This window comes from Pleuronectes platessa, chromosome 9 (genome assembly GCF_947347685.1).
Source record: "Pleuronectes platessa chromosome 9, fPlePla1.1, whole genome shotgun sequence".
In the NCBI taxonomy this organism is placed as follows: domain Eukaryota; kingdom Metazoa; phylum Chordata; class Actinopteri; order Pleuronectiformes; family Pleuronectidae; genus Pleuronectes; species Pleuronectes platessa.
Window position 1 is genome coordinate 2,612,423 of NC_070634.1, and position 18,003 is coordinate 2,630,425.

General features: G+C 40.3%; 1 protein-coding gene across 4 annotated transcripts in view; it reads left to right on the forward strand.

Moving 5' to 3' along the window:
* The window catches only part of mcf2l2 (MCF.2 cell line derived transforming sequence-like 2), a 133,441-nt gene that overhangs the window by 41,063 nt on the left and 74,375 nt on the right, over positions 1 to 18,003 (forward strand). For all 4 annotated transcript variants that reach the window (XM_053429955.1, XM_053429958.1, XM_053429957.1 and 1 more), the window contains exons 3-14: positions 5,605 to 5,719; positions 6,188 to 6,278; positions 7,378 to 7,491; positions 8,793 to 8,909; positions 9,020 to 9,169; positions 10,425 to 10,549; positions 10,756 to 10,870; positions 11,322 to 11,441; positions 11,948 to 12,139; positions 12,939 to 13,130; positions 14,929 to 15,115; positions 15,369 to 15,472. In XM_053429955.1, coding sequence (XP_053285930.1) covers positions 5,605 to 5,719; positions 6,188 to 6,278; positions 7,378 to 7,491; positions 8,793 to 8,909; positions 9,020 to 9,169; positions 10,425 to 10,549; positions 10,756 to 10,870; positions 11,322 to 11,441; positions 11,948 to 12,139; positions 12,939 to 13,130; positions 14,929 to 15,115; positions 15,369 to 15,472 — 1,622 coding nt within the window. The remainder of the gene's footprint in view (positions 1 to 5,604; positions 5,720 to 6,187; positions 6,279 to 7,377; positions 7,492 to 8,792; positions 8,910 to 9,019; positions 9,170 to 10,424; positions 10,550 to 10,755; positions 10,871 to 11,321; positions 11,442 to 11,947; positions 12,140 to 12,938; positions 13,131 to 14,928; positions 15,116 to 15,368; positions 15,473 to 18,003) is intronic.

Genomic DNA, 18,003 nt, shown 5'->3' on the forward strand with positions numbered 1-18,003 from the left:
CCCTCTGCAGTGGCTTCCTGAACAGTGTTAAGGCCAATGTATGCTTCTCCGTTTTGACGGACACGGACAGATAGGACCGCCTTCTCCAACGTGGAACGCCCTCTCCGTGCCTCTCCGCGGCTCCTCGGAGAGCTTTTCGTGCCGCTCTCATTTTTCTAACTACACGTCGAAATGACGGACAGCCAACGGATAGCCCTTGGCTGTGATTGGTCAGCTAACGCCAGCATTTCGGGACCTCAAACTTCCTGTTCCATTCCCTACATCACAATAAACCTAAATCACAACTACGACTCTATGATTGTGACAAGTGTGTTAAGCCAGCGACGTTGTCCGGCTGACGGTGGCTGGTTAGAGCACTTACGGCATGTGTGTACGGTCACATACGGTTATAACAAACTTTCATAACGGGGCTAGCCACCATGCTAACTGCGGTGGGAACAGCGCAAAAAAACGCTGACTTTAATCCCACGACTGTCATGACACTGTTTAATCCCGTCAGGTTAGAAGCAAACACTTGGTAGTAGTTAGTATCGGGTGTCCCTGCTGACTGTGTGTGGAAGCTGGGGGAAAGCTAGCTGCCTCCGTGTAGCTTCAAGCTGTTGCAGCTGTTGAATTAGCAACGCAGTTTGGAAACAAGACCGGGGAACCGCTGCGTTAAGACACGATAACATAAGCATTTTGACCCGCTGGGTGTCACTTTATTCAGCAAAAACTGTCGCGTCATCAACATCCTTTTTCTGTTAGTTGCCATCGTTCACTGTGTGTGAGGAGCCGGGAGGACGTAAATAAACCAGCGTGGACTTCTTCTATATACCTCATGAGGTAGGCTTCTCTAAGCTCGACTTCAGTTGCGCCATCTACTGTTCTGGCGGTGAATTGTTTTCACAACAAAAAGGCTCGTAGAACTATAAATCAAAAAGGGTCCGTCAGCTCCGTCCGTCCGTCCGTCCGCAACGGACTCGGAGAAGCATACTGAGGCCTTTATGTGTGTCGCGGACAGCACACACACACACACAGGCGCCGGGGCTCCGCTCACTTTCTCAGAGAGACACATCATTATTCGTGGGCAAGTCGCTCCCAGCCACACATACAAACACACTCTCAAGACCACGACGTTGCAATTACAACTTTATTAACATCACACACTGTATCAGCAAACAAACACAACCATGGACAAGTTTCTGATTCGTAAATGTCAGGCAACCGATGCGCCAGTTGCGAAGAAGCCAAAGCTTTGCAAATATGACGAGAGCTATTTGCAGTTTGGTTTCACCGTCACTGGCACGACTGATGTTGCGTGTGGAAATCAAAGGAGAGGAGTCGTCGTTCTCAAGTTGAAATTAAGCAAGTTTATTCAGAGGTCACAGGTCAGGAAAACGCGGTGTCCAGCAATTGGACATGCATGGGTCTCTAGTTCTATGCAGAAGGCTACACAGAAAAAGAGGCGCTTAAACAGAGTGCGCACATAGGTTATATATCGATATATTGGGCGTGACTGGGGTTCTTCTTGGATTGGTCAAAACTAGATGGAGGCCGCTGCATCTAGACGGGGCAGTGCCTCATCCTCTTGGAATGTCGCGTGATGAAGATATCGTACGTGCACTCCATTGTCGTGGCTACCAGAGGTCATAATGTTCCTTTCTCAAAGCAGCTGCCTTAGTGTGTTGTGGGGGAGAGATTTTAGGCCAAGGTCTGCTCATTATCTGCTGTTGGTGTTCTACTTTGTGTGTGTGTGAATTGAAACAGGGAGCTGGGATGTGTGGTACAAAGTGTTGACTGTTCTGCAGAGTGTAATAATAAGGTATAAGGACATGGTATGTGTATCCGACCACACGCTAAAGTGTGTGTATTTCAATACTGAGCAACATCCCCAGTGTGTTTTGTGTGCCGAGGTGCTGGCAAATGACAGCACCTCATGAGTCATTGAGTTCAGTCTCTTCATCGATGCAGAGTCCACATCGTGATGCATCTAAGAATCGAGACATTTCCAGATCTCTAGTGTGGAACGTGGTGAAACTGAACCCTTTCAGGACCCGAAAAAAAAACAAAAAACTTTTAGCTCATTTTGCTGGTCCCAAGCCCGGATAGAGGAGGAGGTTTGGACGTAGAGCTAGCAATGCCGCCCCACGTAACAGTGGATGATGTGCGGTGATGATGTGCGCCGCAAATCATCCTGCGGCGCACATCATCACCGCACATCATCGTGCAGCGCACATCTTCCTGCGGCGCACATCATCACCGCACATCATCGTGCAGCGCACATCTTCCTGCAGCATCATCCTGCCGCGCACATCTTCCTGCGGCGCACATCATCGGCGCACATCGGCGGCGCACATCATCCTGCGGCACACATCATCCTGCAGCGCACATCATCCTGTGACACATTATCTTTATTACAAACAGTAATAAAGATAATGAATAAATTAGTAAACACTGGTCCCATTACATGTTGTAGGTTGATAAGAAAAACCAGTTGGTTCACATTAACTATCATAGAGAATACATTAATTTCCTTTTGTTTACTTTTCATTTCGTCTCGCCAAATGCCCGTAAGAGATTTGCAAACTCAGCAATGAATTCAAAAGTCATAATTGGCTTTTGTTTTTGCAGAGTAGAAAAATGCAATATTAACACACAATGCATAATTTCACTGTGCTAGCAGCTCTGCAGTCACCACAAGGCTCCGTCACAAAGTCTCGCTCTGAATGAGGTTTCAGCCATGGTATGGTTGTCTGTCTATGTTAGAATGTGTCTCTCCATTCACTTTATTCACAATCAGTTACAAGTTACACTTGTTTGTTTAATTACCTTTTAAAGGGTTACAAAACCTTGCACCTTGAAGGCAAAACATAATTTTTTTTTTTGATGCAAGATAATTTATTTTTCTCCATTAGTAGATACAGGTTATTTACTTTTCACATACCAAGGCCTTGAGAGGTAAGGGACAAAAAATGTCAGTATTTTTTAACAACTTTTTATTCTCAGGTCTATCTTTATTTTTTGTTTTATAAAATGTTCTGGTTTTATAACACTTCTTCTAAATAAGTAAAGTAATAAGAACATAAATCTGTAAAATCCCTGTCGGCTGGATGAAACTCCTCTGTTTGATCCATTCATCCACCACAACCAGCTTCATATGTCGTGTTTCACAGCACACATTGTGACATGTCATAGTAGGAAAAGCACCATTAATACAAATGTGACTGTTCAGTTCATGTAAGACATGACAGTGTGACAGTGAGTATTTGAACTATTTTCCAACAAGGCAGATCACATTGTAGGGATAACAGAACAACACTTGGGTACATTATTTTGCAATCTTTTGTATGGATAATAACCATGATATAATATCTCCTGCAGATGTTCATCATGTCCACAAAATTGATCCTCCTCGCCTTAGTCATCCCCTGACTTTCTGTTGTCAACCAATCAAATCTTATTTTTATAGCCCATATTCACAAATCACAATTTGTCTCGTAGGGCGTTAACGAGGTGTGACATCCTCTGCCCTTAACCCTCAGCATAGAAGTGCCACCATGCTGCTGACATTTTGAATAAGGAATTTAAATAAATGAAATGACATTCACATCTGCTTCTGCAGTAAACAGTACTCCTGTGCCTCAGTTATTCATTAAAAGTTTACATCAGCACAAAAATGATACCGTTGTGACATCAGACTAAAGTTTAAGAAAAATATAAACAGTATAACACTCTTTGTGTAGTGATGTGATAAACTGTAGTAGCGTTGAAGCATATGTTGACGGATGCTTATGTCAGGGTGGTATGATTGGCCTAATGAGTTGACTTTATTCACTGTAATGCCTTTGCTGGAAAGTAGTTTGCCAGCCCCTTCCCTCCGACTTTCCAGATGTGCTGCTACCGCGGTGACACAGCAGCCTGTGTGGTTTTTCAGGGATTCTTGTCATTCCATCTCTCAGTCTCACGTCTCACAACATACCAAAATAACAACTGTTTCCAAAAAAAACCTTTCTCTGCATATTATGCTTCCCGAGTTATATTACTTCAACACATCCGTTTTATGGTGTTAGCTTAATGTGTGTGTCTGTCTGTTTGAATAGAAATTGCATTGGTATTGGTACAATCCTGGTTTGATATTTCAGTATTTTTCCGAGTTAAACAAGTTTGTGAACTAATACCACTCTTCATGGGTAAACTGAATTCTCCTGTATGAATGATCAAATTACTGCATACACAGAGCTGTAAAATAGGCTCAAGCTTAGATTTAGTCCATAGAAAAGGGCAGAGAACAGTTTTTTTGCCAATTGGGGGCATTGCAATAGGCTGAAAACACCACAATGGTTTATCAGTTCTCTGTTCAGGCAAATCTTTTACAAAAACTGTCCGTTGACATTTCCAGTGGAAACAGAGCACTGGCATTCATTAGGAGTCTGTGCCACTTGATTAATTCAAGTCCATTATTGGCTTCCAGATCTTTCTCATCACACACAGTCATTTGACCCATTTTTTTTACCCGAAGTTATTGATTAATGCAGCTTTAAATATTTGTATTGGGTTTAACCAATGGTTTAACTGAATTACCAGCCGGTATTTCATTCCAGGAAGACTTTTAATACTATTAAGGCCATTACAGTTGTTCAGGGGTTGGCACTGTAACCTAGTGCAGTGAAAACTGCAACTCTGCACAGATTAAGCAAGCTTTGATTATAGATAAATAGGTAGTTTAAGATTAATGAGGTCTGTTAAGCAATTAATGCAATCGTCTGACCCAAATTCACAACCTTACAAAATATGAAGTCTGTAATCCAGCTCAATATAAAACATTGCAACAACAAAACATGCATTTTTGCAGTTTTTATCAATAGTGAACATATCACGGAGACATGCCATTTGCCAAGGCAAGTGATGAACGGTTGGTGAGATATGGGTTCTACATATAGACAGACAGACTTTTGTGAAATAACTGTGTTTTTTTATAAATACTGCACTCAAATAAAAGCTTATTATTTAAAATTAGCCATTGCAGAATATACGGTGAAGCCATTGTATTCTAGTCAGCTTGGTGGGACCAGTATCACACACTGTATGCAAACCTGTCACATGACTACATGACATATATGACACCACATGACACACTACAGCATGTCAGGTCCACACTATCCATCTTAACTCAGTTACATGGATCTGTGTGTTTAAAAGTTGACTGTTAGTTGGAGTTTCAGAGAATTTCTAGCTCAGCATTGCCCCCTTGTGACATTTTGTGGAAGAGGTTTTAGATAGTGATATTAGTGACATGCTCAATGAAAAGTTATTTAACCATAATTATTTCCTTCTTGTAGACTTAATAAGAAATCAGCATTTTGTTATCTTTGCATCTTTAATCAAAAACAGTTAAAAAAAGACATTATGTAAATGCACAATACATTTTACTGATGTTCTCTTACTCTATGAGATAAACAAAGGAAAAAACAATACCATGAACTTTAATTAAGCCAAGTTTTGTACAAAATGCGCATTACAAATAATACGATATCTTCAATGAAGAACTAGAAGATAATAGATAGTGTCAGACTAAAGGAAGAAGAACGGATTGTTATTGCTGTGTGTGGTGGTTTTGTGTTGCAGGAGGGCGAGGCAAAGATGGTGCCCCCATCATCACCTTCCCAGAATACTCAGGCTTCAGTGAAGTGCCAGAGGAAGACTTCCATAATGTAGTTACTTACCTGACCAGCATCCCCAGGTACACACACTCTCACACACTTAAAATCTAACAATGTAGCTAGATTTGTAATCAATATGCATAATGTTTGCTGTTACTAAAGACACAAATCCTATGGTCTCTTGATATAACTGTTTTCATTGAACCGTCAAGCATGTGGCCCAGTCCATCAGTCAGCTAACGATGCCAAAATATTAATACAAATGAATGCTTAAGTGTTAGACAAAGTCCGTTGGTAAGTTCAAGTTCCCATCACTGATTGTAACATGAAACAGTTTGTGTTGATAAAGTTTTTACTTCCGTTTACGTTACTTCCTCAACAGAAATATATAAATAAATGTGCATGATGCGTTTGCTCTTCTACTGAGATCAGTTTGCAGTAGCAGTAAACATCCAACTCTAGTGAATTTTATAGTTATGGCTTCCAGGCACGATGCATTAGTCTAAAGTAGCAGTGCAGTTTACATCCTTTCTACCTCCTGTCTGCAGTTTGGATGCTGCCAGTATCGGCTTCATCATCATCATCGACCGGCGGAAGGACAAATGGAGCTCAGTAAAGGCCTCTCTGTCAAGGATCGCTGTATGTTCTCTAATACTCCCTCACCATATAAATACATATAAGCATGTGAACTGTACATATTGTTAAATATATTTATAATTAATACTATAAACAAACACCTTTCCTAGTGTAACCCAAAAATTCCAAAGAAAATTGTAGAAACTGTATTTAATGCAGTTTGACCTATATATAAAACATATTTAAGGAACGGGGACGTTAAAAACAAGTATTATACTAAGACCTTATATTATATTTACAAGTATGTTCTAATATTTAGGTATAATGTAGTAATTTATTGTGCACATCTACATTGGAGAACATGGACCTCATGGGTAAGATCATAAGGAAATGGTGAAGCATAATTTGCAGAGGTATAAAACCTGCAAATGGAAAAGAACAAAACATAATTTTGCCCGTAGTCGTAGTCATGACCTCTAATCATGACCCTGGACCAACCTTTTATCAACGAACTTTATATAATAAGGTTTAGAACGAATGTTAGAAATATTGTTTTTGTGTGGGTTTCTAAGATTGACAGAAGTACTTACACGTGTTGCGAGGTAATCTACAGACAGCTGAACATGTTGACCCTAATGTTAGCTCTGAATGAACAGAGAGTGGTTGACTTTAGAAATCATATTCGTCTTATTTGAGCTACATTCAGTTGTGTTTTATTAATGTGTTTGTAAGGTCTGAGACCAGATTTCTCTAATAATAGTCATATAATCCTGCTTAGATACTGCACCTGTCAAATCTCTGATAAGACATGGTTTTTAAAAGGGAGTCAATGTTATTATGTATAAGCATTTGCAGTTTTAAAAGCTACAAAGTGACACTTAGTCCATTGACTCTCGTTTCAAATGCTTTTTGTATATGAATTGACACACAGCAGGATTTATACAGTGAATGTTTCCTTCGAGGCCGCAGTGTCAAGTCGTAAAAGCTCGGCTGACTGTGTCAGATTTTTCATAGTAAGTTGCTCTTATATTTTGCTCTCTCTCTGTCATTATGGTCTCAGGATTAGCCGGCTGGCGGGTGTATGAAGTTAATGAATGACTGAATGAAGGGATGAGATGGCTTACAGATGGGCTGTAAGTTTACATGCTGTTTTGTATTTTAGGGAGCATTTCCAGGAAACCTGCAGCTGGTGCTGGTGCTGCGACCCACCAGGTTCTTCCAAAGGGCCATAGCAGACATCGGGATCAAGCTGCACAAGGATGATTTTAAAATGAAGGTACTGATTAACACCATTCACTTCACCGCCACTGACCTCAGCTGCAGTCACATGAGAAGACGTATGACTTATTTTACCAAAGAATTGCTTAATTAGAGATGTGAGGTTTTTAAATGAATGCACAACCCACTTATGTTGTGGTCAAGTCAAGATCGTCCCAAGCAATCATTCAGATTGAAAACAAAAATGTTCAGTACCCTGCAGCGGGCAGTTGCTGCACAATGAAAGACAAGCCAGAGTTGGATGTAGATCCAATCAGTTACATCAACATGTACACGTGAAGCTATTTTACATATCAGTCTCTAATGCAAATGTTTCACCTCATTTTTTTCACCTCCCTGATGTAGTAAAATAGTGCTCAGCAAAGTAAATGTGGGACCATATGACGATTATAATGTAAAAGTGAAAGCACAAAAAATTATGAATAAAATATAAATTAAAATAATCAGAATTGTAATCAGAAGAAATAAAATCGTATAAATCGATAAAAAGCAGATTTAATAGATTTTCATGAAGCAAATACAGAGGTACTGTAGCTGTGCGGATTGCGAATGGAAACTGTCAATTACTCTTTTTTTTAAATAAAGTCTGGACTTTGGAGCTTAGAGAAGAAGAAGAAAAGCTTTTGTCTTTACCTAAACTATACGAGTACATTTTTCATTCTATTGAGCATGGTCAGCCTAAAACCAGCTGGGGAAATACATACTGTGTGTTTTAATGACTTTGAGATCCCAGAAGATTGCTAAAACCAACAAATTACAAAAGAGGACCTGATGTGAGTTTCCTCTGTGATTTTCAACAATCACCTCTTGTGGGTTGAAGTGAGCCCCATCTTCTCTTTTAGATTTCTGAACAAACCCTGCCTCTAAATTTCAACCAATCCAGTGTAGAGGTAATATTTCCTTCAACCTTATCCTGACCCAAAGCACTTGTGAGGAAAATTATTCCAATGACAGAATTTTCCAGCCGCAGCAGTAGACATCTTTGGATTTTGTCAGTCGAATTACTCAACCAATCCTCGGATTTGTCACAATGAAGTTAATTTAATGATGTAATATTATTGCATTATATCATTGAACACAAGTAATTTGGTATTTTACTGTTTAATGTTGTGAGACTGACAGATGAAGAATGGGGAGCTATCTGGACATTTGTTTTTTTAAACTGCACTAAAGCTAAATCTTTGAAATTTTCCTTAAGACAATGATATGATTGCCACACTAATTAATTAGGAATTAATTCTGACTTTAACACACATAACATGAGTCTTGATCTAAAGTGTGTATTGAATGTGCTTGCAGATTGTGATGCTGAACTCTCTGACGGACCTACAAGGTTATGTTGAAAAAGGCCAGCTGACCCGGGAGCTCGGAGGAAACCTGGAATACTGTCACAGTCAGTGGATACATCACCGAACTGTGAGTTACCATTCAGCACTAAATACTGTTGAGCCTAACTTTAATGTGACATCACATTAACTTATATTCAATGACGCTGAGTAGTCACATGTGGATCATTTTCGCTAAAGGCCATAGAGAACTTTGCAATGACGGTGAAAACCACAGCCCAGATGTTACAGAGGTTTGGGACAGACCTGGCAGAAACAGAGCTGCCCAATGACGTCCAGTGCACCAAAGATCTGCTCACAGCGCACACGGACAAACACGGCAACCTCAAGGTGAGAACATTTCATTAACCGACTCATACCATCATAGACAGCTCCATTATAGCTAAACAAGGGGAAAAAATCACTGATTCATAACTTTGGAGCTCCAGTAACCAATAATTTAATAAGAATTGCAGTGGTTGCCCAAATGCTACTGTACGAATTTATTTTAATCAAATACAAGGTGATGTGGGTTTTCTGATGAATATATTAGTTTTCAACTTGCTTGAGAGAAATCGAGAGCTGAATTTGTGCTTGTTCATAGCAGAAAGTGGAGATATATTTGATAAATTGGTGGTAGAGGCTTGATGACCTTTGGGTGGGCGTCACGACTGACATTGAATACTTTTAGTTTGGGCTGAGAAAAAACTGATGTGATGAAATTATTTTTAAATTTGTTCTTATTTAAAAAAGAGTTATACAAAAGTTTTATGGAATCTCCCAGCTAAAATAATTCCTTCCTCATATCGTGGACTCTCTCTCGTTCCCTCTGAGGTCAGTTTGCATTTGATCAGTCAAACTGGCAATTTTACATCACCTCTGCAAGCAAGAAATGAAATGTTGCTTGTAAACTCTGCTCTGGTCAGACCCATAATATGAGGATATGAGTATGACACATATGTACCTAAATGTACCTCAATGCAACACCTCAAAAATGCCAACATGAAGAGAAAGGTTCAAAAAGCCTCTCGTGCTATAAAGCCTGATTCTCATCATCCCATCATTGGGTCTCTCTCTCAAGGGAGATCAGGCCTGGACATTGTAACTCCCCCAACGTAATAAAAGCCCACAGACGTAATCGACCACAAATGTAATACATATCTGCAGCTTTTAATGTAATAATCCCACAAACCTTATAGCAGTTGCCTATTACAAACGTAATTTCCTTTTGCAGGGATTTGTTACGTTGACGGTAAGGTGAAAATCTACAGCTGTCAAAATTGTAATAACTTCCCACAAATGTAATATGAAAATAAAAATAAAAAACCTTTGTGGTCGTTGTTGTTTGTTTATTCACTTATACACGTCCCAATGGGTACGAGTCAGCTCATTCGAAAATATCACAGGTTAATGGCAGTGCGGGTCAAAACGTGTGAAAGCACCACTCTGAATAAGTTATAAATAACTTACAGAAACATTTCGCACAATATAAGCTGTGGGTGGGCTACCTTCTCTACCACGTTGTCGGTAATAGTCTCTCTCAAAAAGTATTGTATCTTCCAATCATAATATAATGTTGTCCTCAATGCTTCTGTGTCTCTACCAGGATGAACTGAAGCTAGGTTTGAAGCAAGGCACCACCTTGTTGGGTTGTATCAAGGAACAGGCAGCAAAGTCAGAGAATCACAAACTGAACCCAGACGAGATGGAGAACCAGACCACCGTGGAGAGGTGACAGATGTCAACAAAGCCTGTCTTTCTTTCTTTCTTTCTTTCTTTCTTTCTTTCTTTCTTTCTTTATGAACAGGTGTTAAACACAGTTACCAATATAACATAGTTTTCTCAAGCTATAGAATGTCTATGTAGTTGTGTAGAACCTCTCAGTGTGTGTGTGTGTGTGTGTGTGCGTGTAATTAAGTTCTTATTGTGTGCCTCAGGCTCCTTGCCCAGCTGGACGAGACTGAGAACGCTTTTGAACAGTTCTGGTGTAAACACCACCTAAAACTGGAGCAGTGCCTGCAGCTACGCCACTTTGAACAGGACTTCAGAGAGGTATATGTGTAGATGTGTCTGTCTCTTTGCAACCTTTGGATCTCACATGTTTCTCCACTTCATATAGCTTTAAAGGCCTGCGGCTCAAAAATCACACTTTGAAAAAACTGACTCCATAAAACACTTCCCGTCTGAGTCTGTAAGTAAGTTGTAAATTTAGTGACTTGTTGTTATAAAATTGCTGGAAAGCTCTTGTTGAAATATGTGTCAGTGATTGTATCTTTCATATTTCCAATACTGAATATGATCATTTGACATGTTCCAGAAATTCAGCTCTCTCTGGATCAATAAATGCAAAAACTGACTGAAACAGCCTTTATCTGACACATTGTTTCATCCTGTAAAATAATCAGTGGTGGTCTGAAGTGAAATTGAATCAGGGTATGAGTTAAAGTATATTGTGAATTGGAATCATAATGTGTCTGTCTCTGTCCCCTCTTTTCTTCTCCAGGTCAAAGTGTCTCTGGACAGTTTAAGGGAAAGTTTGACCAGCCTCTCAGTTATCGAGGATTGTCTGGCCAGAGTTGAACACCTGCTAAAAGAACTGAAAACATTGGAGGAGAAGGCTCAGGTTAGTCACGCACACACACACACACACACACACACGCGCACACACACACACACACACACATACACTCTCACATAAACACGTCTCACCCTGTCAGACCAGATCTTCCAAAGAAGGACAAGGAGAAGAATGAACCCTCTAGCCACCAACATTTACTGGACACCACCTCCTCAGTTATTTGTAAAATTGCCCACATATTCCACAATAATAAACGAATTGCTGAAATCAGGTGTCATAACAGCTCTATTATCTTAAATTTTGTGTTCAAATTTATAATTGCAACCTCTCTGCCGACTCTCTTATACTGTAGACGAGACATTGCTCCATAGCAAACGGACAGTGATAGGAGGCCTTCAGTGTCCAAGCACAAACCCGTACATAAAAACACTGTTCTCTACATAAAATACAGCACTTACAGTTGTTTACTTCATGAAAAGAACACCCCGAAGATTTTATTTGCACAACTGAAACTGCCATAACGTATCCCGATTTGCTCTGAATTCCTCCAGCCTACACTAGAAAAGGCCCAGCTCCATGCGCTGCACGGTGACCAGCTGATCCAGAGCAACCACTACGCCGTGGACTCCATTCGACCCAAATGTGTAGAGCTGCGGCGCGTCTGTGATGACTTCAGCAACGTGGCCAAGGAAAAGACGGATGTCTTATCCAAAAGCTTGCAGATACACATGGGCATTGAAAAGGTGAGCATATGGTCCAACTTGTTCACATCTACAAATGTCAGATCAAGCAACTTAAGTTTGATTCCCTGTACTTGGACCATCTGTCATTACGTGTGTACATGAAAAACTCTTTACTATCCAAACACTGCCCTCCACTGCTGCTGTGTCAGTGTTGCTGCTGGTTGATTCAGCCCTTCCACCACCTGTAGGTTCCGACAAGGGGGTAATAAATATTTGCTCATTCCTCCCATTATATTTATGGTCTCATATCTAGGGGGATGTGATGACGTCAGAGCCTTAAAGCCACAACTATTACACTAACTACTTTTTACTCCTGCAATAAACATTTCAAACGAGACTTGTCTGATTAAAAAACTTTTCTGATAAAAAATGATGGAACTGATGAGCAAAAATACACAGAATAACACTCTGGTTGTGACAAGATAAAAAGTACTTTTAAACATTTTGCCCCTGCTGAAATGTATAATAGTTGAGTTTCCAAATGGCATTTAGAAATGACTCAGTGATTTATTAGGACTTAAGTATCCAGAGATATTATCAAAGTGATGTCATGTGAACTGAATACTTTGTCTTTACCCAGCAGAATTTTCCCCTCTCTTGTTGACGCACCGATTTGTACTACGCACTCAAGATTATATTCATTATTCATGTAGATTTTTCCTCCTGTCATCAGATTATGTGATGATATGTCTTTACAGATCCCAATGGACTCTTGTGGCACCTAAACACAGATCCCTGTTGTCTGTAACATACATATCCTGCCCAGTTTGAACCTGTTTGACCTTTCTGCTGTAAACAGGTAAACCAGTGGTGTGAGTCTGGCATCTACCTGCTAGCCTCCCAGGCTGTGGATAAGTGTCAGTCACAGGAAGGGGCAGAGTCGGCGCTCACCGACATCCAAGGCTTCTTGGTATCAGCCGAAAAGAACCAGCTGACTGAACTGAGGAACCTCCATAACCAGTATGAGGTGTTGCTGTCTGAGGATATCAAGGTACGGTGCCAACAAATTTGTGTTAACACAGGGGTGTCCAAACTTTTTATCCTGAGGGCCACATACAGAAAAAAATGTGAAGGTCTGGGCCACTCACGCCGCCACGCCCCCCTGCACTGGAGCGGACTGTTGACATTGCGCCTCAATCGCGTAGCTTAGGGTGGGGGGCGTGGCGCCACCTAGTGTCAAAACTGAGTAGTACAATACAGTGGGCCATAGTCCATTACATTACAATTAATTTAGCTGACGCTTTTATCCAAAGCGATTTGCAATCAGTGCATTCACGGGAAGGGGAGAGTGGGGTAATGTGAGACACCCCCTGTATCTAGGCAACGGAACACATTTGTGGTCATGTGATCATTATGTTTTCAAGCCCCTCCCATTCCACCCTTGCCATGAAAGAGAAGTTGGTGCTGATGCTGTGGTTAGAATGTTTTTTCACAAAAATTTTCTTTTTGCATGTAAAAGTAAATTATCTTGCATCAACTGTTTTGTCAAAACAAATTGATTCAGGTAGAAAAACTTATATCATACATGTTGGTGAACTTCCAACATATAAAACCATGTGATTGATGCTAGCTGAAGATTAGTCTGAATTGCTAAGAGATGTTGTTTTTTCTAAAATGTTGGCTGTGGGGTAAAGTGAGACATGTAGCACAAGTTAAGTTTAGTCTTAACCATATTTTAGTGTAATATTACATTACATATGTTTTATTTTTAATGCCTTAAACATTGTAGAAAAGCCATCATGCAAAGAAACTACACACCAGGAAGACAACCTGGGGCCAAACACCCCTCCCAGAGATGGAGAGTGCAGCCGCTGAGGTCATGCAAGGAAAGAAGTCCTTAAGAAAAGCTGGAAGGGATAGAAATATTGATAAGACAACCCTCAAAAGATTCATAAAGAAAACGGAGAAAGGGGAAGTAAAATCAGTAGCCTGGGGTGCAGTAGCTGAGGCAAAGAGAATATTCACAGATGCGATGGAGGAGCTGGCCAAACACTTGAAACAACTAGCTGACCAGTTCCATGGCCTTGCTCCAGTTAAGTGCCGTGAACTGGCATTTGAATATGCAGAGAAAAACAATATCCCTGTCCCTGCCAATTGGACAGAGAAACAATGTGCAGGCAAGCTATGGTGTGTAAGAGATCACATGAATCATAATAATCATTAATGTGCTTAATTGACCTATTACAACATGTGTTGTTATGGTATTTTTAAAGTGGAAAAGGTAAGTGGATCACTCTACCCTCTTGATTTCTCTGGTCTGTCTCACTTTAACCCTAAGCTGGGGTGAAGTGAGACACAAGACCACTTTATTACAAACAACCATATTTTCACTGCCCTTTGTCCTGAAGACATTCTGATCATTTCCATTGCTAGAAAACATCCTGAATTAATAGGAAATGTGTAAATTTTACTGATATATGATTTTAGCTCGCATAGAGGGGAGCAAATGTAAAAAATGTCTCACATTACCCCACTCTCCCCTACTCGAGGGTACAACCCAGAACAACAAGAATCAAGAAAGTACAATTTCTTCAAAAATAGAGCAAAACTACATAGTGCTATAAGTAACTGCCATTTCAGTGCTACTTATTTGTTAGGTTAAAAAAAAAAAAAGTTATTATAATTTTCTTTTTTTTTTTCTTTAAATTTTTTTGAGGCGGGCCAATTTAAAATGGATGGCTGGCAGCAGATGGCCCGCGGGCCGTAGTTTGGACACCCCTTTGTTAACAGGACACAAAAATAATAAGGATAATGAGGACGAGGAGTGATAGTGAGCTCTCTGCCTGCAGACAAGTGTCCTGAAAGCACTGAAGCGCCTGGAAGATGTCCAAGAAATGTTTGAGAAGCGTCAGATCAGCCTGAAGAGACTGTCAGCTAAACAGACGAGGCCCGTCCAGCCCGTGGCCCCGCGGCCTGAGTCGTCTCCCAAACGGCCCCCACTGAAGAACCCCACCAGGACTACAGGGAACCAACAGCGTGAGTTGAATGCTGCTCACACCAATTAATGCAGCAGATGGTGACACCTGATGTAACATTTTCAAATTGTTTTACAATCGTAATGCTTGTGAAACGATTAACGCCCTGAGCAGCAAACTTTTACAGTCTCATACAAACTTCTTTTTGAGATATAAATCTGAAATCATCTTTTGACATGCACGTTATGTAACACAGGCACTGATGAGAGTATTAATTGAAGTTATTTATTCTGTGTCATCTCAATTCATTCCAGCCCTGGCTCGCAGAGTATCGGATAACTCAAACAGCAGCAAGCAGCCAGCCGAAGCTGATCCTAACAAGAAGAAGATCATACGCAAGGCCAGGGGAGGCATCAAGGTACCCTCCTCTGATCCTACTTTCAAATCTCCCAGTTATCTCGGCCTCAATCTTTAAAATGTGTGGCTTACAAAGCTAAACAGCCATTTACTTTTCAATTGCTCACATTTTGGGCTTATTTACAACACTTTTCTATAACTTAAGTTTGGATAAGTAAAATTTTATAACAGTGTCAGAAGTTGACATCTCAGTCATATTACACTTCAATAGTCAGCTCCATATGACAAAATACAAATTTCATGCAAATTAGCCAGAATTTTCCGAATAAATTCACCCTGCAGAGTTAATGCACTTTGTGGTAGCTGCCCCCTCATCTCCACTGTGAGTCTTGTTTACACCTCTGCATTATTACACCCTGGGCAGTCAGTGTGAATGAAAGTTGATGGGAAGCTCAGCAAGAAAGGATCTGTTCTGTTCCTCAGACTCCATGACATACAAATTTTATTATTGGACTAGAGGAGAAACAATAAACACCAGATTTGAGGAAAAAGAGTTCACACTGTTAAATGTGTGTTCATGGCTATTTAATAAATACGGCAATATTTTTTCAGGCTCTGTGTTTGACATGCATTTAGAGGTTAGGACATGATACAGGGTCAGACTCGTAGTTTTGCATAAAAAAATTATCTTGATTTGCCTACAGTTATCCGGGGGAGGACATAAAAAACGTATAAAAAAATTAATTGTACGTTTGTTTTCCCATTCCTGAAAATGTCAATTTTTTTGTCATTAGTTAACCTTCAAAATATGACTTTAAGAAAGTAGATATTACCTCTGAAGGCTTGGGACATGATCATCTTGTGTGTCATGAACATGTGTTAAGTCCAATTTTTAGCTTGATCACACTGGAGATTTTCTTTGCTTTGTAGCATTGCTGCTTTGTTGACACATATTCATTCTGTCACTGACTGGGTGAGATTTGAAATGCTGATACCGGTGGAATGCATCCTCTTTTATTTCCTCTCTGCTTTTTTTCTTATCTACACTCACCAAACACTATTAGTAACACTACATTAAGTCTGGGAAGTTCTTTCTGTTGCTCTGAAAGCAGCTTCAGAGGTATCGTAGTGTGATTGAAGTGTGAAGATCATAGGGAATTTCCCCTGAGATTCATAATTTCTGCAGATTTGTCAGCTGCATATTCATGCTGCCAATCTCCTGTACTACCACAATGCAAAGGTTCTCCTCAATTCAATTCTGGTTAGTGTGGAGGTCACTGGAATTCCCTGAACTCACTCTGTTTATGAATCAAGTTTGAGACTTTTACTCTGTGACATATTGCATTATCTTGCTGGAAGTACAGAAGATTGTAAACTGTGGGCATAAAGGAATGAGCATAGTTAGAAATTAGACGCAGACAGACTTTGACATTAAACCATGATTCATTGATATTAAGGCCCCAAGTGTGACAAGAAAACTTTCCCCAGAACATCCCACCAGCAGCAGCAGCAGCAGTAACATTCTGAACTGTTGACAAAAGGCTGATTGGCTCTATGCATTCAGGCTGTTGAGTCTAGATTCTGACTCAACCATCTGCAGCCTCAGCAGAAATTGATATTCATCAGTCCAGGCTACGTTTTCTTCTGTTAGTGTTAGTGCGTCTGTGTCACTGCAGCCTCACATGTCGGTTATTGGCTGACAGGAGTGGAACCTTGTGTTTTTCTGTGGAACCATCCAGCTCAAGGTTGGGTGTGTTGTTCATTCTGAGATGAGTTGTAGAGTGACTGAGTTACCATCGCCTTTCTGTCAGCTCCAACCAGTATGATCATCCTCCTCTGACCTCTTGCGTCAACAAGCACTTCTTCTCACTGGATATTTGTAGGTTTTGGCCTAATACAAACTTGGCTGTTGTGAGTGAAAATCTGAGGAGATCAGCACTTTCAGAAAAACTCAAACCAACAATCATGTTTTTCTGTAAATCTAATGTTTAATGTGATATTAACAGAAGCTCTTGACAGGCATCATTTTATACATTGTACTGCTGTTACATGATTGGCCGATTGGATAACAAGGCCAGTTAGGTGATAGTTAGGATACTCCTGATAAAGGGTTTGATGTTCATGGGTTGCCTTCTTGTGGATGTATATTTATATACATTAAATATGTTCACATATTCACACTGAATAGCTTATTTAACTTCTTCAGCTTTTTGGTGAGACAAGCCGACATAGTCAAACATGTTGGAGTTACTACTCTGCAACAATTGCTGTTCAGACTTCCCCCACTGTCGTTATGAAAGTACTGATTGGTCATGTGACGACAGACATGCTAACTAATGCCTAACTTCTAACACGGTGTTTACAGGAGCGGTAATTTCCTGAGTTATTGCTGCCAGATATGCCCAGCCTGAAATATACCTGCTATAAATCACTAAGTTGTAATTTTACATCTCGGTTGTTCCACAGACAAAACAAACCAGATCTAATGTTGTAATTAGTGAGCTTTAGAGGAACATTTAGTTTTCTCTGGACAGAGCCTAGCTGCCTCCTCCTGTTACCATTCTATTACGCTAAGCTGAGCTAACTGGCTGC